The sequence below is a fragment of the Lissotriton helveticus genome, chromosome 2_2 (genome assembly GCF_964261635.1).
Source record: "Lissotriton helveticus chromosome 2_2, aLisHel1.1, whole genome shotgun sequence".
NCBI classification, from domain to species: Eukaryota; Metazoa; Chordata; class Amphibia; order Caudata; family Salamandridae; genus Lissotriton; species Lissotriton helveticus.
Window position 1 is genome coordinate 42,976,440 of NC_136060.1, and position 27,925 is coordinate 43,004,364.

Sequence of the window (27,925 nt, forward strand, 5' to 3'; positions counted from 1 at the left end):
AATATTCGGACACAGCAGGAGCGATGTAGTAGCTTATTTCACTCCTCCCTTGGAGCGGCACCCAAAGTGAGTTGATATATATATATACAACTCTCCTATGAGGACCTCACCCAGGGAAGGGGAAAAGTGGAGAAATAAAACATAAAGGACTGGCAGCCAGAAACCATCTACAATGCCCGGCGACAGGGGAGGTATCATACGTTAAGTCTGCATTCGGGTTCCTGCATAGGAATACAAAGAACACACATAAATACACTCCAGTGTGATGTATGCAGTTACTAAATATATGGACGTGAGAATAACTTACTGCTATATGCTGCCACAATCTCCCATAGAAAAGATCTCAGAGCAAAAAGGCAAAAATAAAGTAAAAGTCAAAAAGAAACACAAGCTCTCCCCAAGAGTCCTTGAACTTTGAGTAAGTCTATCAGGACAAGAAGAAGCTACTTAGCTCAAACACGACGTCTCTTCCGCCTGTTTCTGAGTCCAAAAGCCTGGAGGATTTGTCTGGAAACAATAGGTTCTTGATTCCCAACACAATCGTAAAGTACTTAATCCGAGCCTCTCAACAGCTCTAGGTTTACAGGTGATTTCAGCAATAGTCAGAGTTCCATTACCAAAGACATCCGTCTTTGATTCTTCAATACTGTCAGAGCAGCTCCCCAACGCGATACTGTGACCAAAGGGGCGCTTTCACGGTGCTCCGAATAACACTCCCAGCGCTCTCCCCCGCTGAAAAGGCAGCGCGGATCTGCAGCGCGACTCTTCAGGTCACTAGGGGTCAAATCCTTGATCTCTGACCGTGACTCGCCGCGTTCTCCCGCGCTGAACCTCAGCGCGGCTTCCGAGCGTCTCTGAATACAAAAAGGGCTCCGAATTTCTCCTTCTTCAACAACACAGCTTCAGGTAGGCAATCAGGTGACAAGCACCGAGCACTGGCCTCAGAGAACGGATATAGGAAACAGAGGGGAAAGTAAGAGTGAGGAAACAAACAACAGACTACAGAGCAGGCATTCTGGGAGATGTAGTCTATACCTACAAGCGCCTAAAATGTGACACTCCCATGCCATAACACTCCTGTGCCAACAGGCCGCAGGCCTAGTTCCCAGGCTGGGGCTTCGCTCTTCACTTCAGGCTGTGGCTCCAGTGGCATACACAGGCTGTCCTCCTCCATTGATGCTCCCGTGTCCCCCAAAGCAACGCACACCACAGAAAACTGTCAGTCATCACACATGGGAGGGTATCTACTGCATCTTGGGAGGGAGTTTACACAATGATATGGTCACCATCTTGGACCCATCACATTTCAAGTTGAAGATATAGGTTTTATTTTAATAAGTAAATGGGTACCACATTTGGGAGATAAATTTGGTTAAATCAACTTAGTGTAATTTTATTAAGCTGAGTCTGTAGATAAGTTCTAGTAAACACACAGTGGCATCCTGCAAAGTACTATTGGCTTTCACTTAGAAACAACTGAACACATTTTGGGGGCTATTTAACATTGGACAAGAAGACTGCGAAGGTACTGCAGTGGCTAATGCTCACCTCACAGCTGCCCTCTTGCCATCTGACTGCCCATTTTGACCATTGGTGCTCCTCCTGGAATGGCGGAACACATGCAGGGCAAGTGTTTTAGATTTTAGAATCAAACTATACTTCCTAAGGCACAGTTAGATTTCCCTCTGAGTCTGGCGGATTGTTTTTATATTCCTGTACGTTTCTCCATTTCTGGTGGACCCAAGAAATAAAATGTACATTGCAAAGCCCACTTGTATAGGGCAGGTCGTCCAATCTGCAAAAGAGAGTCGTCCTGTGACGGGTGGACCACCAGCCACAGGATTCTGACACTGGAACCAGCTGAGGCTCTGTCATCACAAACCTGTCAGTTCCCCACCTCCGAATGGCAGCTTTAACATGTTATGGCGAGTCAAAGAATTATTGACCTCCTTTATATTATGTCAGAGTTTGCTATCAAACCACGACCTTAACTTTTATGATTTGTGTCGGGTGCAGGAAAGACATTTCTTAATTTGCATTTAATAGTAAAATGCACTACAAAGCCTTACAATTCTTGCTGAGGGTAAAATGGTGGAGAGAGAAAATGGCAATCAAATTGAGCACTCGAACAATAAATTTGAAGCTTTTTGGCAAACAAACTGCTTGCTGTCTGACTGTCGCAAATGACATGCTGGAAAGGAGGCATATATTGTCAAGGTGGGGTGCAGGCGTATGTTTCTACTGCATTTTAATGTGAATCAGGTCATTTTTCAATTTCTTCCTTCATCCCCTACATATTATTATGGAAAGGAACACGTTTTCCCATTGCCCACTACTCCCGATTGATTTATGGACAGGTTACAGTGCCTGTTTTGATAGAAAGGAAGACGGTTGTTTGTCAAATAACAATTATAGGTATGGAGACATCAGTTTGGCTTGCATACTTGTTTTCTAAAAATATATACCATTATTTTCGTGACGCTTTTTGAACTAATTCAATTAAAATACTCCAAATTCCCTTTGTGAATAGAACCCTCTGTCTTTCTGGGAAATAAATATTGCCTATGACTAACATACTTAAGAGCAATCTGGGAAGTAAAGATGTTACATGAAGCACACCCTGCATAACAAATGCCATCATAATTCCAGTAGGCACTGTGCCACATTAATCATTTCATGTTCGATGTTCTACATGTTCCATCGTCAGTGTTGATTGTCAGGAAAAAGGGAGCCCATACATTTACATAATTTCAAACACTTACAGCCAGATGCATCAATCAAAGAAATAGAGAATCCTTATTTGCGATTTTTAAGGAATCGCAAATAAGGATTCGCTATTACCTATGCATGATGGCGATTGTGAAAAAATAAAGAATCGCTAAAAATCGCTAAATACATTAGCGATTCCATGATAAATAATTGCAATTGTGTAAAACCTGTGTTCTCGCAATTTGCAATCTTGCTATTTGCGATCTCGCTATTGCGAGATCGCAAATTGCGAGATCGCAAATTGCGAGATCGGAAAAACTACAGAGTCGCATTGGGAGCAGGCTGATGACCTCACAACCAGGAAGTCAATCAGCCCATGCTGCTTCCTGTGCACAGAGGAACTGAGAGGCAGAAGCAGAGTGCTGGGGGAGAGAACAGAAAATACAAATTGTTGTTTGCTGACAGGTTAAGACAGCCAAAATGTCCCAAACACCAACAGAAGAGGATGCAGTGGCCAGGAAGAGAAAGTTAAAGTTCAGTGAGAGAGAACTGGAGAACCTCATTGAGGAGGTGACAAACAGCCATGATAAGCTGTTTGGGAAGCTCTCACTGAAAGTACCTGAAGCAGAAAAAAGAAGGATTTGGAACAGGATCAAGAACAAAGTAAATGCTGTGGGGGTGACACACCGCAGCATAGATGATTACAAGAAAAGATGGTATGACCTGCGTAGCCGTGCCAAAGAGCGGATAGCGCAAAGGCTGAAGGAGGCTAAGGTGACCGGAGGAGGAACCTCAACAGTCCCAGACAACACATCCCTGGAGGACCTGGTTGAGGGCACTATCCAGCCTGAAGCAGTGGTGGGAGTAACGCAGCTGGATACATCTGGAGCGTCCAGTAGCACACAAGGTAAGATGCATGAAAATCAACATATCAATGTACATACTAATTGTGCCCAATCTGTATTTAACCACCAAAATCACAGAAAAAAAATCCAGTCCACATTTCACATAGGGACCCAAATGGATTATGGAACCTGTAGGCTGCAGAACTAAATTGCTAGTCATAATACAACATTGTAAGCCGATATGCTCCAAAAATGCAGCACAGTCAGTGATGAGAGACAGTGACAGCTTAAATGTAAAGTAATTTAATGTCGCACAACATTAGCACCAACACAAAATAATTTTGCACTGTTTCACATCACAGATGCAGCAGAAGTAGACACTGATGACAGTGAATGTGGAGACAGCACACAGGTCATTGAAGAGGCTGCCGTGTCGAAACCTGTGTCACCACCAATCAAACCCAAGGCACCGCCAAAACGCATGGCCACAGTCACACCACTGCAGCCTCAGGCACATGTCCGGATGAGTAGAAGACGCAGGCCAAGGACCCTTATCGGGGCACAGGAGGCAGGAACTCCCAATGTGTGGGGTGGCGTGGAGTCACAGATGTTGCAGGTGCAGCGCCTGCAAGCGAGGCATATGGGAGCCATTAACCTGCAGATGACAAAAATGAATAAGAACATATCAGTCATGGCGGAGAGTGTGAGGGAACTGAGTACAGCAGTTATGGAAGCAAACAGACAGTCAAACAACACACAGAGGAGGAGGCATCACCAGTTTTTGACGTACATGGCTGGCTATACCAGGTCTAACAACAAGATATGCAACAGCATTGCACTGCTGTCCCGTAGGTCGGTGGAAATGCAAATAGATATGGGCCATTGTTGTGGGGATGTGTCCAAAGCACTTGGCCAAATGACCACTGCCGTTGAACTGATGCAGTCTAGTACTGGTGAGCACGGCAATGTTACAGGGGAAGAGGGTAGTGAGGCATCCAGCCTTAGCAGCCTCTCTGCGCAAGTCAGCACTGGCAGGAGGTGCAGTACCCATAGACCAACACCTCCTGCTGCATCCAGGAGTGATGATGCAGATGCAGGTGAAAGGCGTTTGGGTGTGAGAGGGAGGAAACGCTAAACAAAATTAGATTACTGAAATTTACCATGGTGGCGTAACCATGTCCAAGACATTCTTTGTGACTGAGTATCAAGTCCTTTGTGTGTCTCATTTGTCCTTTAGTGCATGCAGTTAATGTGCTAATGGCCACCAGCTATGTGTAAATAAACACCCCTACCACTTCCCGTGCTCATAAATACATTTAATTTCCTGAAATTAAGTGTTGTGTCTCATCATTACATACCTCAGAAATAATGCTGGGTGATGTCTGTCTGTTTCCTTTGCCCCTCCGCTGAACTGGCCAAATGGGCCCGTCTTGGGTGTGCTGAGGACTGGTTGCCCTCAGTGTCGGATTCCTCTATGGGGATACCTCTCCTTGTTGCTATATTGTGCAACATTGCACATGCAGCCACTATCCTACAGCATGTTTCCGGCTGGTACAACATTGCTCCTCCAGTTTTATGCAGGATGCGAAAGCGACTTTTGAGCAATCCAAATGTCCGTTCAATGACATTACGTGTCCTGATGTGGGCTGCGATGTACCTCTGTTGTTGTGGGCTGGCTGGGTTCAAGTATGGAGTCATGATGAAATCCCTCACGGCGTATGCACTGTCACCTACAGGGTATTAAGCAAAGTGTTAGTGTCAGGTATGCATTGCCATTTCATACTTCAGTGATGAGTATATGTGTTTAATTTACCTAGCAGGTGTCCTTCGCCAAATTCGCCCCTGAGCAGACGTGTGTGAATGCCACTATGTCGAAAGATGTATGAATCATGGGTGCTCCCAGGGTATTGCGCTACAATGTCGGTTATGATGTTTTTCGCATTGCACATGGCTTGAACATTTATGGAGTGATACAATTTGCGATTACGGAAGATATACTCATTTACTGCTGGGGGACATATGGCTACCTGGGTGCAATATATGCACCCGATCACGTGTGGAAACTGGGCAACTTGGTAGAAGTCGAGTTTAGTTTGGGTCAATTCCTGTTGGGTTGTGGGGAAGGTGATGTGGTTGTGGATCATAGCCATCATGGCGGCCAGGAAGGATTTGAAGAACCATGAAAGGGAGCTTTGTGATACCCCTCCAGCTTCTGCCACTACATCCTGGAAACTGCCTGATGCAAGTAGGTGCAGGCAACATAGCACCTGGACATGAGTTGGGATGGCATGGGTCCTAAGTGTCTGGCGCTGCATTAGTGGTTCAAATTCATCTATTAAGTAGTGAATCATTGCAGGATTTGTCCCAACAAATTGATGCGCAGGCGGAAGATTCTCTCCTGGATTCTCCTTCTGGCCTGCTGCAAGGATCCTCCTCCTCCTCGCAAACACGTAGAGTGCTGCCATTATGAAAGGCCACTCTGGGCTCATGGGTCAGTTTCAATAGCCTTCTGATGATTTGCAGCTGAGTAGGATTTTTTTTTTAACACCTGATTGTGATTCCCCTTAATCTGCACTTGCTAAATAGCGATTTTCGATGAAATCGCTATTTGCGATTTTTCATGCATAGTATTGCGATTTTTTTGCGATTCCTTATTTGCTATCGCATGTTTGATTTCTCGCTAATATGGAATCGAAATGTCTCTTTTCCCTAATTTAGCGATTCGGTATTTTGCGAGATTGTCATTTTTGGTTGCTGCATTGGAAAATGCTAAAAAGCGCTCGCAAATAGCTAATCGCTATTTTTGCGAGCACTTTTTGGTTTGATGCATCTGGCGGCATGTTTGTTAAACATTCAAGGGCCCAATTTAAATGTTGGCGCAGAGGGAACTCTGTCGCAACGGAGTGCCCTCCCCGCCGACATTATGATCCGACCACCCAATTTTGATTAGGGCAGGCCATAGTTTGAAGATGGAGGAGACTATTCCTTCTCCACCATGGTCAGTCAAAGATTTGGCTGTCTGTCTGCCTACATAAATTAGATGAATGGACATATTGCCATTTTTCACTGCTAAACAAAAACTTCTGGTGAGGGCCATTGAAAAGTGCACAGTGCCCCCCTCGCCTTGGGAGCAAACTTCCATGGCAAAGGGGCATTGTTTTTTTATTTTCAAATAATTTCTCCCTTTGCAATTTTCTTTTTGAAAATACAAAAAATTTTAACTTTGACGTATGGCTCCGTCATGTTTGATGGAACCGTCCAGCAAAGTTACAATGCATTGGCAGGAGTCGTCCTGTCAGCAGTTCCTGTCAATGCTTGAAATGTCTGCTGGGCCAATAGATGGCTCCATCAAACATGCCGGCGCCATATGTCAAAGTGTCACTTATTTTTTAAATGACTCCGTCGCCTTAAAAAAGGACGATTGGACTGCCAAAATTTGAATCAGGCGGTCGGTGGGAAGTGCGCATAGCCGGGGCAGCCATTACAGAAGCGCGGCTGTGAAGACGTGGGCCGTCTCACTAACAACCTACAAGGGGGCAATATTCCGGCCGTCCCACCCGACACGCAGTGGTTCCTTCCTTTCTCAGCTCTATGCGAATGAAACACACGGAACGTAGCGACCGAATAGAGTCGCCGTGGAGGGGAGGCCAACCGGCGCGGTCTAGAACGGAGGAGCAGTTGAAACGCTGCGTGGCTTTCGAGGGCTGAGCGTGGGGCGCGCGCACCCGGCGGTGGGAGGAGCAGCAGCGCCGGGGGCCCGCGCAAGGAGGAGCCCAAGCAGCGGCCACCATGGACGCGAAGGTGTTCACCAAGGAGCTGGACCAGTGGATCGAACAGCTCAATGAGTGCAAGCAGCTCAACGAGAACCAAGTGCGGACCCTGTGCAAGAAGGCAAAATAAATTCTTAAAAAAAGAATCCAATGTTCAGGAGGTACGCTGCCCAGTCACTGTCTGTGGAGATGTTCATGGCCAATTCCATGACTTGATGGAGCTGTTTATAATCGGAGGAAAATCGCCAGACACAAATTATCTATTTATGGGAGACTATGTTCACAGAGGTTATTACTCAGTTGAAACAGTAACACTTCTGGTAGCTTTAAAGGTGCGATACCCTGAACGCATTACAATATTGAGAGGCAACCATGAGAGTCGACAAATCACACAAGTTTATGGCTTCTATGATGAATGTCTAAGAAAATATGGAAATGCAAATGTTTGGAAATACTTTACAGATCTGTTTGACTAACTTCCACTCACAGCCTTGGTGGAAGGACAGATTTTCTGCCTCCATGGTGGCCTTTCTCCTTCAATTGATACTCTTGATCACATTCGAGCATTAGATCATCTGCAAGAAGTTCCTCATGAGGGTCCAATGTGTGACCTATTATGGTCTGATCCAGATGATCGCGGTGGATGGGGTATTTCTCCACGTGGTACAGGGTACACCTTTGGACAAGATATTTCTGAAACCTTTAACCATGCTAATGGTTTGACTTTGGTATCTAGAGCTCACCAGCTTGTCATGGAGGGTCACAATTGGTGCCATGACCGAAATGTGGTAACCATTTTTAGTGCGCCCAATTACTGTTACCGCTGTGGGAACCAGGCTGCAATCATGGAACTTGATGACACTTTAAAATATTCCTTCCTTCAGTTTGATCCGGCACCTCGCCGTGGAGAGCCCCACGTTACCCGACGTACCCCTGATTTTTTCCTATAAATTTCTGCCTTTATCTTCCAACATACACTTGGCATTTATGAAAGTAAAAAGAGCAACCATTTATTATTTCTCTAACCAATTGGGATCTGTGTTGACATAAATCCCCAATCATGGACCAAAAATGTGCCATACGCATGAGCATTTAGCACAATTCGAGACTGAGGTTCAGTACGCTATATATGCTATATTCATCCGTCCAACAGTCAGTTTGCCTGCTGTATTTGTAGTAACTATATTTTTCTGGACTGTTCAGACAGAAAAGGTGGCTGTAATACCTTAATCTCCTGTTGCGCAAATTTGTACATTTTTGTTTTAGTGTTTCTGGCATGACATTTCAACTTTTGAGTTATTTTAAACAGAAATGCACTAACTTCCATTTTGAGCGTTCACTTTTTTTAACAAACAATATTTTATTGAAATGTAAATTAACTGGAGAAAGGAATTGAGGACCCTTTGGGAGTGTATGCCATAACTCTGAAAGATATCCCCCCCTCATTTAAGCTAAAGTACTGTTCCGTGTTAATGTACTTCTTTTCTGTATATTTGTCATGAAAGTGCTTGCATCTTATTTGGTGTATTTTAAGAAATAAACTTTCAATTGAATCAGGCCCTCTGTCACTGTCTGCTAGGTTAAATCTGTGACTAATGTATAGGAATGTTTGAGCACATATACTGACACAGTGTGTCTTTAAACACTAGGCTGCACGTCGATGCTCTACAAAGACATATCCTTCCAAGGTGGAGACTTGTTTTCAGTGTTTGCACCAAGCGTTGAATATTGCCAGACAGCTTGCACCTTCGACCCACAGTGCCTGTTCTTCACCTATTTGCCTGGCACCTGGTGTAAAGAATCTGAAAGGTAATGTACCCTAAGTTTGTTTTCTGAAAGTGTGCTTAACTACTAATAGCAAGTATAAGAATAAGAGACGCCTTCACCATGCTACTGCTAGCTTTTGAGAAACGTTTCAGAATGGACACAGATTTTAGTGTACACCCAACACTGATTTTCGGTAAGGATGTTTCACCAACACAAATATATCCTATATATTAGCGTGTGATTGAGTGTTTGCTCAGGACCTTCTTACAATAAGTGATGAACAACAACAATGGGAGTATAATTTACATTCGCTACACATGTGAGCTTGATATAATACATATATGTGTGCATACATGCATTAAGGTGAAAAATTATTAGCAATTTTTTTGACAATTTATTAGTGAACTGCATGATTACTTAAAATCTTTACAGTATAAAGTAAGTAACTTGATGAACGTCCCGTCCCCCCCCCCACATGTCCCATCCGCTCATAAAAGTAAATATCACTTTAAGTTAAAATACTAACATATTAGTATTGTTTAGTTGTCCAACACAGAGTTCTTAAAAAAGAAGTAGAGTATAGGTTGCACCAATGTTTCCCAACTGATAAGGGGAGGCACATGAAAGTTCGGTAAAGTCAATTGGTGCACCAAGGGCGGTTGAGGATAGATGGATTCCTCATGGAGCTTTAAACCAGCCCAGGTTAGATGACTGGGGCCGAAGGATTCCAGTTACTTTGCAGACACTACCGTTAAGTGGGAGTCGAGTGCCATTTTTACCTGGTGTATGAATTTCCCAACTCTGGCTATCAAACAGGTCGTGGAGACTGAGAGGCACCAGTCCGAAGCCTCTCTGCAAGTTCTATAGACCGTGTTCCGTAAAATCGGAAGCAACAAACGATGGCGGTCATTGGCCAACTTTGTGCAGCAACACAGCAAGTGTAGCCAGGATTCTCTGCGGTAGTTGCATAGACGACAGGCTATAGCGCCATCCGTTCGGGCCCATTTGGGGTTAAAATCCACGACCCTTAGGGCCAAAAGGCGAAAGTACAGAATTCTCTTTCTCGCGTAGGTGGATACTGGGTCTTGCAGGTAAGGTTGGGGTTTACCTGGAATATATGATTTGCCCAGGGCCTGAGTTAGTGGATTTTGCTGAAGAGATGCAAGGTCAAGCCCAAAGGAAATGGTCTGGACTTGGCGCTTAACAGCTTGGGCCCAGGCTGAGAATGGAATTTCGTGCAGGGGCAAACTCCTTCTCTCGATTTTCAATGCTTCAATAGCTTGTTCTACCTTTGAGTGCCAGGGAGAGCCCACCTCGTCAAAGATTGATTTTAGGGAGTGCTTTAGGGTATGTTCTGGCGCTTTCAATGTTCTGATATAGAATTTTAACAGGTCCCCCAGTAATGCCAGCTCTGGTCGCTTAAGGCCTATTTCTAGCCTTAATCTGTTGTTCCTTGCATATCTGGGGGCCAGTAGTACCATCTTATAGGCTTTCGCCTGGGCCGCGTTGACCACTTTGTCAAAAGCACCTGGGTAGGCTATATGCCCATACGAGATGGCGGGGATCAGTTTTGCCCTGAGTACTGTCAACATTGGTTCTGCTGAGGGACTGTCCAAGCAATGACTTAGGCATCTTAACGACAGAATGGTTTTGTCGGTTTTTGGTTTAAGCTCCTTCCGGTGTTTAACTGCAGTGGCACTCTCAGAGACCCAGGTGGCCAGATAGTTGTAAGATGGGGCAGTGACGATGCGGTGCTCCCCCGAAGGGTCCATGAAGCTTATTTTTTGTGGGGGTATTTGCCAAAAATGACGATTTTAGTCTTGCACACGTTGATCCGTAAATCATTTGCCTTATTGTATGAGGCCAGGCTACTTAAGGCTCTTTGGAGCCCCACCCTTGTGTGGTCCATGATCACCGTGTCGTCTGCATGCTGGAGCGTTCCCAAGACGAGCTTCCCCAATTTTGGGGGTGCTAGGTTGGCATCTTTCAGAGCTGTCCCCAAGTCCGCAGTATACAAGTTAAAAAGCATGGGGGTCAAGACGCACCCCTGCTTAAGGCCAGAGTTGGTGTTAATTCTGGCAGTTGTTATTGTAGGGCTTAGCTTCACCTTGACCCAGGTACCCTCGTAGAGCGCTTTTATGGCTTTTAGCAGAGCCTGTGGTAGCCCCCAGGAATCAAGTTTTGCCCAGAGCCGGCCTCTGTTCACTCGGTCAAAGGCTGTAGAGTAGTCTATAAAACAGCAGAACAGGGGCAGCTTGTTCCTCGTATTGGCCTTCTTCGCTAGGTAGGAAAGGGCTAAGATGTTGTCGAGGGTGGAGCTATGAGCCCTAAAGCCGGTCTGTGTGGGCGGGAGAATGTTGTTCTTGTCCACCCAGTCCTCCAAATCCCTGAGAAGAAGGCGGGCATATATCTTTGCTTCTATGTCGAGAAGCGCTATAAGCCTGTAATTGGCCGGGTTCGTGTGGTCCCCCTTTTTATGGATAGGGAATGGCAAAATCGCAGTGGCAAAATAATGGTTGAATAAAGGGGTGAGTCTAGATGCAAAAAAGGCTGAGGCAGTTCTCAGAACCTGGGCCGGAATCCCATTTGGGCCTGGAGCGCCATCAGTTCTAATGGCCTTGATGCACTTTAGTACCTCCTCCTCTGTGAACGTTCCGGGACAAGTCGAATTTAGGCCTTCTGTCGTGGAACTTTCGGGTTCGATAATTTCCGCCGCCACCTTGGACCACGCAAGGCTTCCTGCAGTGGGCCGATTTGACTCACAGGTGTACAGCCCCTTGGCATACTGTTCGCACACTTTCCCTGCAACACTGTGTTCCTTTTGCGCTCCTCTGGGGGTCAGACTGTTAATAAAGCGCCAGAGCTTGCTGTTGTACTTTCCTTTTATTAAGGAGAAGATGGTCAACCAATTCTGTTCGGTCAGCAGTTTTTTGTGAGCCCAGACTTTCTTTTTATAGTCAGTTCGCAAGGCAGCAATGGAGTGTCTCCCTGACAGGTGAGTGCTTTTCTTTTGTGCCCTGATTGCCTTATTAAGAGCACACTTACTCTGAGACAGGCACCACGATTTTGCGCGGCGGGGCCCAGAGTGGAATTGGCAACTTCTTAAATGATGGTTATTGCCCAGACATTCCAATAAGTCGGGGGTCAGAGTTTCCCAGAGGTAGATGATGTTCTTGGTATGGACTGGGTTAGGTTCTTCCTCCCTTCTAGCTACATAATCTAGCAGGCTATGACTGAGATTGGTTGACCATTTTATTCTTTTAAGCACTTTATGATGTTCTTCCCCCGTGGTAGTTCCAATATCTACTTGTGATTCTGCTTGTGCCCGCGCCAGATGGAATGTGGCACGGAGGGGCCTATGATCGCTTTCCTCTCTGTCGTCCACTGTAAAGTTGGAAAGATTGTGGGCAAGCCCTTCGTTGATGAAGATGTAGTCTATAGTAGAGACATTTCTAAAGGTCGGGTTGGTGGTCCATTCAGGGTGGGTCTTTTTTTGTATTCTGTCGGTGGAGTGCAGCTTAAAATTAGCGAGAAATTCAGTCAGTTGGGCTGACTTCTTGCTTGATGGTGCCTCCGAGATTAGACCCAGGCCTCTGTGATTGAAGTCGCCCGCGATTATTACATCTCGGTCCTCCCAATTTATTAAGAGATCTTCCAATAGTGAAATTAGTGATTCCATGGCCTGGGAGGATTGATACTTAATTGGGTTAAGATAACAATTAATTAGTAGAAGGGGGCGGGATTTTTGACCCGATGACAACCCACTGATTAAGATGGCTTGAAGTTCAGGAGACCCCAAATTTAATTCAGTTGTATTAATTTTGCACGCATGACTTACATAGATGGAAAGGCCCCCTGACGGGCGACCAAAGATTGTCCTTTTGGTCGCTGGTTTAAAATGTTCGTAAAAGCCACCAATGGCGGTAGTTGCCCTTGGCCAGGTTTCCTGAATACACAATATGTCCCCTTGTGCGAGGTATTCAGGTGTAGTTGAGTCCCTAAAGATGTTGCTCAACCCAGCAATACTCCATGAGATGATGGTTAACTCGCGAACTAGACTCTTGAGTGGGTTTGAACGGTCGTTATTTACATGGCTATTTATTAGGTTAGGGACACTGTCTCCATGTGGCCTCCGGGTGATCTGATGTCTGAGGAGGCCGCTGCACACTCCGTTGCCCGTTGTTTTGCTGGATTTTGATTTTTAGCGGGGTTTTTGTCCGCCCTAATTTCACCCCTATATCTGGGCGGGTGTGCCTAATGCCTTTGAGAACGGATGTCGGTTCGTGTGTGTCCTGTTGCGGCATCAGGACGTGTGGGTATTTCAGTACCCTTGGCGCAACTACTTCAATACCCCATTCAGCGAATAGTGTTGCTTCCTTAAGGACGGCCGGTTGGGCTTGCTGGCTCAAAATTCCAATTATGGTGGAGTCGTCGTGGGTGTCTGTCTCCAGTCTCTTGAATATCACCCATTCAATATTCTCTGAGGTGATTTGTGCCAGCGAGGCAATGTGGCCAAAGAGGCGGACAATATTGGACCTGTTCAAGATGTCAAATGAGCCTTTGGCTGTGGACCTTGGGGTTAACTGCAGCTCGTGGGTGGTTAGTTTATTTTTTTGTGCGATGGAACACTGACTCGCCCCTTCTCCCGGGAGCTTTGACCTCTGATTACTTGAATTTGAAGGGTTTTTATGAGTGGGTTCTGGCTGCTGCCCATTGGGCCCCATGCTTGATTGGCCTTCCACTCGCGGAAATCCTTGCCACTCCCCCTGGTCTGGTGTCAAATTTAGGTAATTTTTGGTTGTGACTCCTGGTTGCTGATTCCCTCGCCCCTCAGTTGGTAGACCTACCACTCTGGGCAGTTCTGGCTGTGCGCCCTGTTGTAGTTTAGGATTTGTTACAGTCTCGTGTTGAAAAATCCAACCGGAAGGGCTGGGAGCACTTGATAGTGCGGCGACTGCCATCTGTGAAGGCCTTTGTTGGAGATCCTCATTGGTTTGACCCTCCATGAGAGGGATTTGTTGTCTTTAGGCCTCACCACAAACGAGGGGTGCGTCACGTGACTTGCCAATTTTAGATACCTGCTTGGGTATGAAAATGGGAAAGAGTGGTTTGGGGATACATTTAGTTTCAGTGGCGCCCAGGATTGAGACCACCGAATATATGTTTCTACTTCTAGCTTTGGACTTCTTAAGTTGTTTTTTAAGTCTTTTTTTGGCTCTCCTTGATAACGGAGCTTTGGCGCTTGCTAATGCTCCTTCGGCCTTCTCCGCCTGAGAGGTAATAACAGACAGGTCGTCACTTACGGTCTCGAGATCCGAGACCTCGGGGTCACCATTCCCTTGTTCAGCCAAAGTAAAGTTAATGCGGGGCCCTACCAGGGGTTCCTTTGTGGCACTGTTGCCCGCTGTGCTAAGGGATGCTGTTTCGGCATGCTCTGTCGTCAGTGCTGGTAACTTTTGTGCGGCTTGTTCTTGCTTGGTTGTCTCGCCCTGACCCTTGGCTAATGCAAGCATCTCTTTTAAGACTTCAGGTAGACTTGCCCATTTATCCATTATGGCTTCACAGGAACTGGTGCTGGCGGCATGAGCTTGTAGGACGTTAAGTTGGGCTTCCAGCTTTGCCAGCTTATCATCTTGGCACGCCAAATGCTGGGCTATCGACTGCAAAAGATCGATTTGAAGTTCCATCTTTGCGGACTGCCATAGCAGTGCCCTGGCCATTGTGTCCTGGACTTCTCTTATTGCTGACAGGTTAAGGTCTTTGAAAGTGGGTTCTTCAATTGGGTCGGTTGGATCTTCGTGATGAGTTAAGCTCAGCGGACTCCATCCCTCCGTTTGTACAGTTCTCGGGACATTAGCTCTTCCTAAATTAATGGGTGTTGTTTCAAGTGTACGTTCGATTGTCTGTTCCAATTTTAATAAGAACGAGTTTGTTGGAACCTCCGTGCGCTGGGGGATTGGCCTCTGTGTTTCCCTAGATGCCACAGTTGCATTCAGACCCTTGCCTGTGCTCTTTGGAGGGGAGGATGCGACAGCCTCGCTTGGCCTCCCAGTGTCTAAGTCCACCCCCAGCGTTGGCCTGTCATGAATGTCGAAGGTGATCTTAATCGGGCTCTTTGTCCTGGCACCAGGCTGAAAACTAGCTTCAAGGCTCCCAGGTAACTCGAAGTTTGCAGACTCACAGGAGTGAGAGTACCTTAGGGCCTGGTGGATCTTTGGGATCCCCGGTGTGGCACTGTTCACAGGATCTTGTGATGGTTCTTCCAAAGGTGAGGGGCAGTTTGAGGCCTGAAAGAATTGAGTGATGAGGCCTTGAGGGAGGGAATTGCCAGTGCCAGTGACTAGGTCCTGGAATTTTTGAGTACTTATACTTCTGGTTACCCTTCTTTGTGCTAAACTCTCAGGGTTCACTTCCGCCTCATACTCCGTGCAGGATTTAATCTTCCTCAGCGTCATCTCTTTTTGCGCCGTTGGCTGGGGCTGGGATTGTTTATGCCTGTTCGTGCTGTTCGTGCGGGGGGGAGGGGGTACTAGTACTAGTACTAATGTGAGCCCTGTGTTGAGGGCAAGGAGGGGGAGGGAGGGGGGGTGAGCAAGCGGGCGCGCGAGGGGTGCCGCAGGCTGGAGACCTAGTCTAACAACCCCTCAGGCCGCACCCTCGGGCTCTTACTTTGCGGCGGCCTCTAACGGCTGCCGCGCTTGCCTCCACCTCTTACCTCTTGTCTCCCACGTCGACAGCTGCACTTGACACTCTGTAATGCTCCACGCCAGGTGCTTAAGGCGCTCCGAATGCTATTCGGACACTATTCGATAGGCGATGGAAGACCTCCACTCGGTGAGTGGGTTCGGCTCGGCTGGGCTATGAGCGGGCACAAAGCTCCGAACTTCAAGACATGGTCATGGGCGTCAGCGTGGTGCTCTGGCAGGGCTCTGACTCTGGCTCTCTATCTTCTGGGCACGGGGAACCAGGCTTTTCCAGTCTTGTGGCTTACAGAGGAGCGGCGTGGGCGCAGGCAGAGACAGTGGCAGCGGGGGGCTGTTGTCACGGCGCTCAGGCCTCCGCCCAGGTAGCTCAAGCAGCGCTCGCACCCACACCCCACTTTCGCCTGCATGCCACGTCGTCGCCGCACCCGCCGCAGTGCCTGGTAGCAATAGACAACAAAAAGAGCGCAAATATGGAAAAAAGCACTCTCACCGGTTTACCAGCTCACCGGTTGCAGCTTGGCTTGGACTAGCTCGTGGCTCGAGGTGCAGTGAATCGATGGAGGGCGGGGCTGCTGGACCGTGACCCTCACGACCCCCCTCGCTCACGTCGCTTGCTCCTCCAGTAGCCCCCCCGCAGGCAACAGGGCCGGCGACCTCCGGGTGTCCCAGGTGCCGTATGGCGCCGTATGCTGCGTGTAGTTTTCTGCCGGGTACCGGAGCCAGAGCCGTGTTCTTGATCCCTAAATAGCTCTCTCAGGCCATGGGGCTCGGGACTCAGGCTCTCTGCCTTGGCCTCAGCACCAGCCCGGATTCACCCGGCGGCCGTCTCCGTGCACCGCGGCTTCCAGCACCTCACCCGACTCGATGATCGATGCTATGCTGCTATCCTGTGCAGCTCACTAGCGCTCAATCGCGCCCCCTCGCTTCCTACCGCCCTCACCACCGCCGCTCCTCACAGCCTGCTCCGAGGCCGGGGATGCTGGAGCCGCCGGGGGGCTGGAGTTCACCGTCGCGGGGGCCTCCCGAAAACCCTAGGAGGTCCTGAGAAGCGGCAGTGCGGCGGCAATGCGGGAATCAGGAGGAGCAGAGCGGCGTCCTCCTCACGCTCCTTACTCCTCGTGCTGCTGCGGATGCCGACTGGATGTTTGCAAAACACGGAGCAGAATGCTTGCTCCATGTAAATTATTAGCATATTATGTACAAAAACGAATTTAAACCACGTCATTGAACATACAATTAATGAGCACATAATAATCTCCTAAAAATTAGGTGGGGATTGGCATCTGAGAAATCATCGTGGGTGAGAAGGACTGTTAGAAATGGGAATCTCTAGTTGGTAGTGAGTTGCACCCTGTCCAGGTAAGGACCCTTATTATAGTCAGGGTAAAGGAGTTACACACCCAAGATAACCTGTGCTCACATCCTTGGTGTCTTGGCATTAGAAGTCAGACTTATCTCAGAGGCAATGTGTAAAGCATTTGTACAAACGCACACAATAACACAGAGAAAACACTACAAATGGAATCCACACCAGTTTAGAAAAATAGGCAATATTTATCTAAATAAATCAAGACCAACACAACAAGAATCCAACATACACATGCACATGCCAATATATCACTTTTAAAATGTTCCAATTTTTGGAGGGCTTGGCTAAGTTGGCAGCTGGATAGGATGCAGCTTTGTGTCCCTTCGGCTTCAACGTACCATTAGCCTTGTAATATCGCCCATCTCGACCCTCGCTCCTCGCTGGGAGACCCGATCTTGGCCTGGTGGAGACAGGGAGGCTACTTCGACCCGTGAGTGTTGCAGATCTTTGCTCCCGGGACCAGTGCAGAGGAGGCAGCGGCGCTGTGAGGCCTGTCGGCCATGGTGCAGTGCAGCTGGTGGGCGGCCTCGGCCAGTGTGTGGATTCAGCTGACCAAAGTGGACGCCAGGCAGATGTAAGCGGGTGCAGCTGCGCGACCAGGGTGGCTTTGCTTCCTGCCTGCAGGAGCGGCTCTGACCCTGACGAAACCCCATCCCATGAAAGGAAGCAGAGCGGGAGTGGAGCGACGCATGCCATTTTGCGTGCAGCGGCAGGGATCCTGCACCCGGTACTGCCAGAGGTTGAACGCCCTCACAGAGATCCTGGGTGGTTCGCACAGTGACCGATAGTGACCGTGCCTTTAGTGAGGGCCGCCTGAGTGCTGAACAGCTGATCCGCCATTGCTGCAGAGGCACAGACGCTGATCATTGGAGGTGAGCGACAGCCATCTTTGAGACGGTGGTCACCTGAGCGCGCCCTGCACACCTCAGCACGGACCCGGTAAGCACTTGGTGCTGTGAGGCCTACGGAGGGACTGGAACAAGGTGTCTGCAACTGCCCACTCTGGGGGTCCCACTCCATCAATCAGTGGTCACTGCCCCCCCACGAGGCTCAGTGGGGGCAGGAAGAAGGCAAAGTGCATTGACTGGTAGCTGGTGCAGGGGGTGAGAGTCTGCAGCCCTGTACCCCCTCGTTTGCTGGGGGGCTGGACAGGGGGCCCCTGGACTGAGGAGGACACGAGTCAGGGCCTGGACCCCTGTGATAGCGACTACCAGCCCCCTGAAGGGCACCTTCCTCCGCTCCGTAACTATCACCCCCACTGCAGCTGGCTGGGGGCAGACACTAGGGGTGACTATCAGTCTGGCTGCTGGTGGAGTGGATGAACACCTGCAATTGTGCAATTGTGCACCTTGGTATTGCTCCGGGGATGGATGGTGGGCCCCTGGACAGTAGAGGCCTAGGGACGGGGCTGAATTTTGGATTCCAGCGCTCATCGGCCGCTGCCAGGGTGTGCGTGGATGGTACGGTTGTACTGCATCCGCTCTCTCTCTCCCGCCTCTAGGCCTTAGGGCACGTGCATACTTGACCCTGCTTGAGCCCACAACACCTATGGCAAGGGGGTAAAAGGGCCGAGACACAGAGGCCAAAACCGTTGTTAAACCCCACACTTGCCACAAACCTTCTGACGACAATTGAACTTCGTCATAGGGGCATCAGTAAAACATAAGGGAAAGGGGGCGCAAGGCAATATTGGCGCACTCTGCCTTCAGGGGGCTGTGGATGCACATTGATAGCTGACCGGAGAAAAACCTGCAGGACCTAAGAGGAACACGCAGACATTAAGTGCACTTAACCAAGCATCCAAGCCACTGCACTCTGTTGAGAGAGTGGGATACCACGCAACGTTATCTTGCCCAGACCCATTTGCTAAAATGGCCGCTGCGCGTGCCAAAAAAGACAGGGCAGTAAAAGAGATGCTGAAGAAGCGGTGCACATAGCAAGGAGGGCCCTATGGAGGTGACTGATGCTGCGGATAGCCCGGCAACCAAGGCCTTTATGACAGAGCTGTTTCCTCTCTCAAAGAGGACATCCAAAAATGAAAAGCCAGCTCTCAACAGATGCGAGGGAGATCAGACATGCCATAGAATAGGTGGGGGAACGCTTTGCTACCTTGGAGGACCATGAAACCAGCTGAGACGAAGAGATTAACATAATGCAACATGAACTGACTTGTCTCCAGGAGCAGCAAATAGACTTACAAGCACGAGCCGAAGATCTCGAAAACCGCTCTCAACGAAACAACGTAAGGATCCGGGGAGATCCCTGGCAAGCGGAGGAAGATGATCTCGGAGCATTATGTCCTGGCCCACTTTCAACATGTTGTGGATGGCGACACTTCCACAGGGATTCAGATGGATAGGGTGAACCGAGTAGGACTACCGAAAGGGAACAAGGCACCACCGCCGGACATTCTTCTGTGCGTGCATGATTTTCAGTTAAAGGAGAAAATAATCCACAAAGCACGGAAAAGCCAGCCCATCCGCTTTCAAGGCCATACACCTACTTTATTCCAGGACTTGGCATGCTCCACATTGGTCAAGAGAAGGGAATTCCGAGCCATCACCACCCACCTTCGAGAGCAAGGTATCTCCTATTCCTGGGGTCACCCCTTCCGTATAATTTTCAAATACCAGGATTGACTACGGCAACTTCGCTCACTGAAAGAGGCACAAGAGGTGCTGGGTCTTACAGACAACTCAACTACAAAGCAGTCCTACGTGTCTCGTGAAATGTAAATGTAAATGTAAATGTACAGGAATTTATATAGCGCAAATCACCAAGCGGTTTCTAAGCGCTTGCTTAGGGAACCCGTCCTGGTATTCCCCTGTGAGATACCCCGGCAGGGTATCCGCAAGGTGAAAGCCAGGCATCCCGCCGTGAGGGGCCGTTGTGGAGATTAAGCAAGCTATTGCCCAGAGCCGCAGAGTGTGAACCTGTGAATCGAGTAGGCACCGGAGGGAGAATTGTCAAGTCCATGGACATTTTAGGACTCAAGACCCCGCCGAGCCGGGAATTGAACCCTGGTCCCGGGCTGACCTCTGCTTCCAGGTCTGCCTCCTCTAACCAGTGAGCCACACTTCTCCACTAACCAGTGAGCCACACTTCTCCACTGCAAGAAAACCTGCACAGTGGCAGCTGGCCGGGTAGTCATCTTCCAAGCTTAAACCAGACCCAGCAACGATTGCTAGAGAAAGGGAGGCGGTAACTACCTCCCTGTCCCAGTCACCGGACCGCCTGGTCACCCCCTGAAACACTTACTCATCAATTGCCGAGATGGATCTCCTGAGGCGGAGCCGGAGGGACCCCTGACATGGTGTAGACTCCTGATGTTGGACACTATCGAGCAGATGAATGATGGGATCAGCTCAGACTAGACGGTCTACCACTACATCACGTCCCCTTGGGATTTCCCGTTAATGACAAACATTTGTCTTTCCTTGTGTTCCCTGTTTAGGGGGCTGGGGGTTTAATGTTATTGGGGTTGTTATTTTTTTCCTTTTTATGTTTTCTGCACCAGTTACAAGGGTTCCTACCACCCGTTCCCCATTGCTGCAACTGACTTGGCTTGGGCGGGAGGGGGCCGGGAGAAATTACCACACTTTGCATTACACATCTTTTCCAATCCCACACAATGGGTAGAGCTGTAAAGGTGGTAATCTTTAACGTCAGTGGGTTGAACAACCCCGTTAAAAGGTTAGAAATCCTCTCCCTTTTAGAAAACTCAGGTTGTGACATCTGTCTATTGCAGAGTCGCATCTTCTCTCGAGGGACAGTATGCGCATGCGAACACAACGCTTCCCACAGCAATTTTGGTCCTCTGTCCAGCCAAGGGTGGCGATTTTGATCAGGGTTGACTTCCCGGGTAAAGTGGTGGCTACCATAGTAGGCCTAAAGGGCCGTCCATTAGCAATTAAAATTTTCTGGGGAAAAATTCCTATATAACTCTAGCCTCCATATACACTCCTAACACACAGCAAGAATCATTTACTCTTAAAGCTCTAACAGAGGTGCTGGCATCCCCTGATGCTGCGGTCCTGGCGGGAGGTGATCTTAATTTGGTAATGGATGCAGGGTTAGACCGGTCCGCACAGAGGTCGACCCTGGTTCTCTATGGGAGGGTTGAGGTGGCTTGCAGATAACAGTCTCCTGGATGTATGGCGTATCCATCACCCGGAAGAGAACGATTACACCTATTATTCTGCCGCCCTTAAATCGTACACACAGTTGGATCACTTTCTTTTCACTAAGTCCCTAATGTCCCATCTAGGGGACTCTGCCATAGAGCCCAGATTCCTATCTGACCATGCTCTCATCTTGGTTACAATACGAGGGAATCAGGGCCCCAACAACCACCCAAGGTGGAGCATGAGAGAAAGCCAGCTTCAGTCCCCTGAAACTGTGGCCTCGATAAAATCCAGACAGATAGAATACCTAGAGATCAACGATGTGGGCACGGCGTCATTAGCAGTGGTTTAGGAGGCACTAAAACTATTGATGAGAGGTGAATTTATCGCAATCTCTGCGGCAGAGAACAAGCCCCACCGAGATAAGCGGCAAGAGCTGGAACGCGAAATAGGGGAGATGGAAGCCATCCATAAGCGAACGGGAGCCCCAAGGGTGTAGCGTTAATTGGAGAAATTAGGCTATTGCTAAAACGGCTCAATCTCGATAGGGATGAATACGCTCTTCTCCATCTGTGTCATAAATTTTATCTCAGTAGTGACAAATGTGGTAAACTACTGTGGCAAAGGCTTCAGGCTAAAATGGCAGCATCTTCGATTGCAGCGATTAAATGCGGTGGGGGAGGAGGCCAGTGCCGACTCACACACAGTGAAAGTCTTTCGGGATTTCTGCAACACTCTCTACACAGGGCAAGATCCCCCGGTACGAGACCCTAGTTCCTATTTGGAGAAATGCACACTCAGCTACAGCCGAAAAGCTAGACCAACCAATTTGAATAGAAGAAACCATCTCTGCCATCGCCCACCAAGGTGGGAAGTGCCCCGGGTCCCGATAGCTTCTCAGCCTTGTTTTACAAGTCGTTCTGCCCAGAGTTAGCAACCTTCTTGATTAAGCTCTTCAACTAATTTTTGGAGACTGGCGCAGTGACTGATTCTATGTCAAAGGCAGCCATTTCGGTCATCCTAAAGCCTTCCAAAGATCCCACTGACTATGGATCTTCCCGACCCATATCATTATTGAACGTCGATGCAAAAATCTTCGCCAGCATCCTGGCATCACTTCTAAACCCACTGATGGTGGGTCTGATTGACCCCGATCAGGCCGGCTTTATTCCTACTAGACAGGGGGGGATAACGCCGAACGCTTTTTTCATCTTATGGATAGCGTCAAGAGGTCACGCAAACAACCTCTGTTTTTATCGATAGACACCGAGAAGGCGTTCAACAGGGTGAGTTGGATCTATCTATTTGATGCTTTGCGCTACTTTGGGTTTGGTGAAACGCTCATAGGGTGGATCAAATGCATCTACCGGGAGCCTAGAGCCTTTATCCGTGTCAATGGACCCATTTCCACCACTTTCCAGATCTCCCGGGGGATGAGCAGGTGTGCCATCTGCGCCCCCTATTGTTTGCGCTGTATATGGAGCCTTTCAGGCAACGCTTGAGGAATGATCCTCAGATAGAAGGAATTAAGTTTGGAAAGGAAATCCATAAGGTCAGCTTATATGCTGATGTCGTTATACTATCGCATATGAAGCCTCAGAATAATCTGCCAGCACTAATCACCGAATTAAATAGATTTGGTGAGGTTGCGGGCTTTAAAGGTCACTTTACTAAATACCAAATACTTAATCTTTCGAGCCCAACTGATATAGTTGAAAACATACATCACTTTCCATTTCAATGGATGCAACAGGAGATCTTACATCTGGGAATTCGGCTGGTCCCAACTATAGCTCGAATGGTGACATTAAATTACACGACCCTTCTCGACCAAACCACAAAAGCCCTTGACAGTTGGACCCGGCTCCAGCTGGCATGGTTTGGTAGGATTGCAGCTGTTAAAAATGCGGTACTGCCTCGCATTCTCTATGTTTTTCAAACACTTCCCATGGCACCACCTCCTAAAGCACTAAGTCAACTGCAGACACTAATTATTAGATTTGTTTGGGTGGTGGAACCTCGCTTAGCAATGACCCAACTGACGCTGCCTAAAAGTAAGGGAGGGACAGGGCTTCCTCTGATCCACCGATATTTCCAGACTTCGTATCTCGGATACATTGTTGAATGGAACCGACCCCTCTCAGAAAAGCATTGGAGCTTCATGGATCAATCAGTGGCTGTAGTGAACATCTGGCCAGAAATATGGCTCCCTCTTAAGCATAGGGCGTGGGGTCTATATTCCTCTGCAACCATGAAGGTTTGGGATACAGTCGCTGTCAAGAGGGGTTGGACCACCTTTCCCTCGCCAATGACCCCGATTGTTGATAATCTGGAGTTTCCTCGAGGGCGTGACTCAGAAATCTTCCAAGAATGGAGGGAGGCGGGCTGCAAAAGGGTTGACTCCCTATTCAACACAAAAGGCCTAATCCCCTCTGCCCAACTATGCCGGGATTATGACCTCTATCCTTCTGACAAATTCCCCTACCATCAACTGGAACACTGGGTAACTCAGCCCTCCTGTATAGAAGGGGTATCATGTCCGCTTTTGACGTTTGAAAATGGCTTGTTTGCAAAACAGGGTATTACCGACTCATTTATGAATTGTACTCATTGCTTGCTCCTTGCAACGTGGGGAGGCATACGAAAGGGCAATTATTGTGGGAGGCTGAATTGGAGAGGGCACTTTCTGACAAAGAATGGGATGACGTACACTTTCGGGCACACCACACAGCACATAATACGACAGGTATGGAATCCGCGTACAAGCTTTTATTGTACTGGTACTTTATGCCAGCGCAAATTCACAGTTGGGATAGAAACAAATCAGAGCTATGCTGGAGGGGATGTGGGATGCCTGGGACTGTAGTTAACCTGTTATGGCATTGCCCCAAATTGCAGCGCTATTGGACTGAGGTGCTAGATAATATTGATGACGCCTTTAACACATCTCTTCCTCAATTCCCAGCGTACACGCTTCTGGGACTTTCGAGCCCTCTGACCTTTCCTCTCAATTCATTGAGGGGCAGAACAATTGCATTAGCCCTCTTGGTAGTCCGAAAAGTGATTTTTGAGAATTGGGGGTCGTCGATTGCTCCTGAATTCAACGCATGACTGCAGAAATGATGGCTGGTCTTGGCCATGGAATGACTGTCCCTGGTTGCTGACCACAAGGGGGAGACGTATGCAGAGTGGGCCGCTTTCCTACACTTGCTTTCAAAGGAACTAAGGGAGATCACCTTTCCTAAATTCTTACAAATCCTTCACCCCTTGCCACAAAATACTGTCTAACTAACTACATAAGCCGGGTCCATGGGATGGCGAGCAGGTCCCCTTTTTGCCACGTTCTTTTGGGGGGGGTGACTGGTGCGGATGGGGGGTGGAGGTGGGGAGAGGGTTGTTTCTCACTGTGTTGTCCATTTTATTGTAAGTCAGAGATGTCAATGCAGATTAAGCAAGAATTAATGCAAAACATGCTGCTGGCCTCCGGGTTGTAGGTGCGCAGCTGTGTATACACGAGTGAAGCAAACGGTACCGGCCAGTGGTTGTAGGCGAACAGCTGTGCTCCATGATTCTGACTCTCCTTTAAAATAAAAAGATTGGTTCCATAAAAGGTTCAATTTGTTCAGTCCTTAGAAAACTATGGATGTGTACATTTTTAGCACAAAGTACCTGGGATGCATCAAAAGATGAAAACTGGCGCAGTGGAGATGAGGCGGCGGAAAAGAAAACAATGCATTGGTTCCTTACTCCCATGGGAGGTCATGCGTCGGTTCTTTACTGCCAGGGGAGCTCATGCATTGGTTTCTTACTGTCAAAGGAGGTGATGTGTCGGTTCTTTACTGTGAGGGGAGGTGATACGTCAGTTGACACGTGGCCTTGGTACCTTACTGCTGGGCAATGTCGATAAAGAACTTGGCGCATAGGTGCGATGCTTTCAAGATCTGGACATGCTGGGTTGATGCGGAGGCGGCGGCAAAACAGGGGCTGAGTCAATTTTTCAGCCAAGAGTAGGTTATGGGTGGATTTCTGCAGCCTCACAGCAGGGCCTGCATTGGAGTCGGAGAGGGTGACACAGACATCGGTGACACAGTTCTCGGGACTTGGGCAGCGGCGATCTTTCAGCGGCACGGGAGGCTCTGTGTCGATTCTTCGGCCTCACCGTGGTGATGCATTGGTTTTTCAATTGCACGGCGGTGCTGCATCAGGGAAAACAGGCGCCGAAGGTCGATGCATGGATTTTCTTCAGTTCTTTGCAGCAAAACTGGCCTAAAACTTGAGTTGGCACCACTTGGCAGGTCAGAACTCCCAGCAGAGGAGTTCAAGGGCTGCAGATGATGTATTTGATGGACCTGAGATGTCTTAACAGGAGACAAGCACACAAACCCTTGGAGAGCCTTGGCAAGCAGGATACAGAAAGCAACGTCCAGTCCTTTCACTGTCCTAGACAGACACAGCAAGCAGTAGGCTAGCACAGCACAACAAGCAGAGTGGCAGTTACCCTCCAACAGCTTCTCCAGCTCTTCTTCTTGGCAGAACCTCCTCTTAGTCCAGAAGTGTCCTGAAGTTATGGTGTCCCAGCTCCAGTACTTAGTAGGTACACTTCAAAGGAAAGTCTTTGTAGTGCACAAGACCCTGCCTTTCCCTGGCCTGGCTCCAGACACACTACAAGGGGGTGGAGACAGATTTATGTGAGGACAGGCACAGCCCTATTCAGGTGTCAGTGACAACACCTCCCATCACTCTGGCTCAGGAAGACCCATCAGCCTCGTGATGGGCTTTCAGATTATGCAGGGCATACCTTAACTCCGTTTGAAAGACTGTGTAGAGTGAATGCACAAACAGCCCAACTGTCAACCTCCCTCAGACGTATATTCCACAGGCAGGCAGAGGCACAGAATAGTAAAGCAAGAAAAATGCCTACTTTCTAAAAGTGGCATTTTCAAACATGCAATTTAAAAACCAACTTCACTAAAAGATGAATTTTTAAATTGTGAGTTCAGGAACCCCAAACTCCAAATCTCTATCTCTTCCCAATTAGAAGTTACACTTGTAAGAGGTTACAAGGCAGCTTCAATGATAACATATGGGAGAGATAGTCCTTGCAATAATGAAAATCGAAATTGGCAGTTTTCACTATCAGGGCATGCACAACACACCAGTATATGTCCCACCTTTCACATACACTGTATCCTGCCTATATGGCTACCTTGGGCTTACCTTAAGGGTGCCTTACATGTAGTAAAAGGGAAGGTTTGGGCCTGTCAAGTGGGTGCACTTACCTGGTCGACATGGCAGTTTAAAACTGCATGCACATACACTGCAGTGGCAAGCCTGAGGCATGGTTACAGGGCTACTCCTGTGGGTGGCACAATCAGTGCTGTGGGCCCACTAGTAGCATTTGACTTACAGACCCTGGGCACACACAGTTCACTTTACTAGGGACTTACCAGTAAATCAAATATGCCAATCATGGATCACCAATCACAATTACATTTTACACATGGAGCACTGATCAGAAGTAGAAAAGTACATAAGGTTCTAAAACCAGCAATAAATTAAATGCAGCACATAGTCAAAAACAGGAAGTCAGAACCAAAAAAGACAGGGAAAAACATGCCAAAGATACTAGGTCTAACAAGGACACTGAAACAGTAATCATTTCTTTTCTCTTTTGAATATTTTACGGGGTTCATCTTGATAACCGGCGTGAAAGATTTTCAAACTCTGGGTACACATGCATATTTATTTTTATTTTTAGGTTCTTATATTAAGTTTTCAACAATGCAGCAAGTTTTAAAGTACTTTTGGCAGCATTTGCCAGCTATTTAAACATGTTCAGAACAGGAGAGATATGTCTGTTGCATTTAGAAACCATACTGATATTTGAGTGGACAATAGCCATTTGTGATGGCAGTGGATACTGTGGCACACTTGTGAGAAGTGAGCTTCATAGTCTATCCTCATAAGCATGGGAGACTTAATCAATCAATCATTTATGGAGCACGGAAAATCACCTGGGGAGAGTCTTGAGGCACAACAGCTGTATGCTGCTGTGTGTAGGGCGGATCAGTCAAGCATCCAGGTCTTAGTTCCCTTCTGAATTGCTGGATTAATGGAGAGGTCCTGAGGTGCAGGGGGAGGCCGTTCTAAGCCTTTGCTGCCAGGTACGTGAAGGACCGACCTTCACTGTTAGCTCAGCTGATCCAAAGGGTGCCAGCAAAGGAGGCTGATTGGAGGTGACTGGTTGGACTGAACCACTGTTCTAAAGTTATCATCTGAGATGAAAGACTCAGTTTCTCCTAGATGCCTCAGGTAGAACTGAATGCTTTTAGGCATGGAGTTAATATGCGCTTTAAGATATAGGTTTTTGTCAAACACAACGCTGAGCACTTTTGCAGTGTAGGTTATACGAGGACTACAGTCAAGCAAGTTGAGTGAGTGTAATCAGACTTGAAATTATATCATGCACTGTGTCAGGGATAGCAGAGGAAATTCTGTTTTCAGTAGATTGGGTTTGAGATAATGGTTAGATGAGAATGAGGTTTTATGTCGCTTTCAGGTGGGCTTGAGCTCTGGTACCTCAACCATTGATCACATTTTTAGGTTCCAGCTAATATATTGGAAGATGGTTACTATT

At 48.0% G+C, this 27,925-nt stretch overlaps 1 protein-coding gene and 1 pseudogene across 2 annotated transcripts in view; both read left to right on the forward strand.

Moving 5' to 3' along the window:
- Positions 1–27,925, forward strand: part of LOC144821267 (plasma kallikrein-like) — a 524,784-nt gene that overhangs the window by 42,340 nt on the left and 454,519 nt on the right. For both annotated transcript variants that reach the window (XM_078678094.1, XM_078678095.1), the window contains exon 3: positions 8,974–9,133. In XM_078678094.1, the coding sequence (XP_078534220.1) occupies positions 8,974–9,133 (160 nt within the window). The remainder of the gene's footprint in view (positions 1–8,973; positions 9,134–27,925) is intronic.
- On the forward strand, positions 7,005–8,875 carry LOC144821268 (serine/threonine-protein phosphatase 2A catalytic subunit beta isoform pseudogene; annotated as a pseudogene).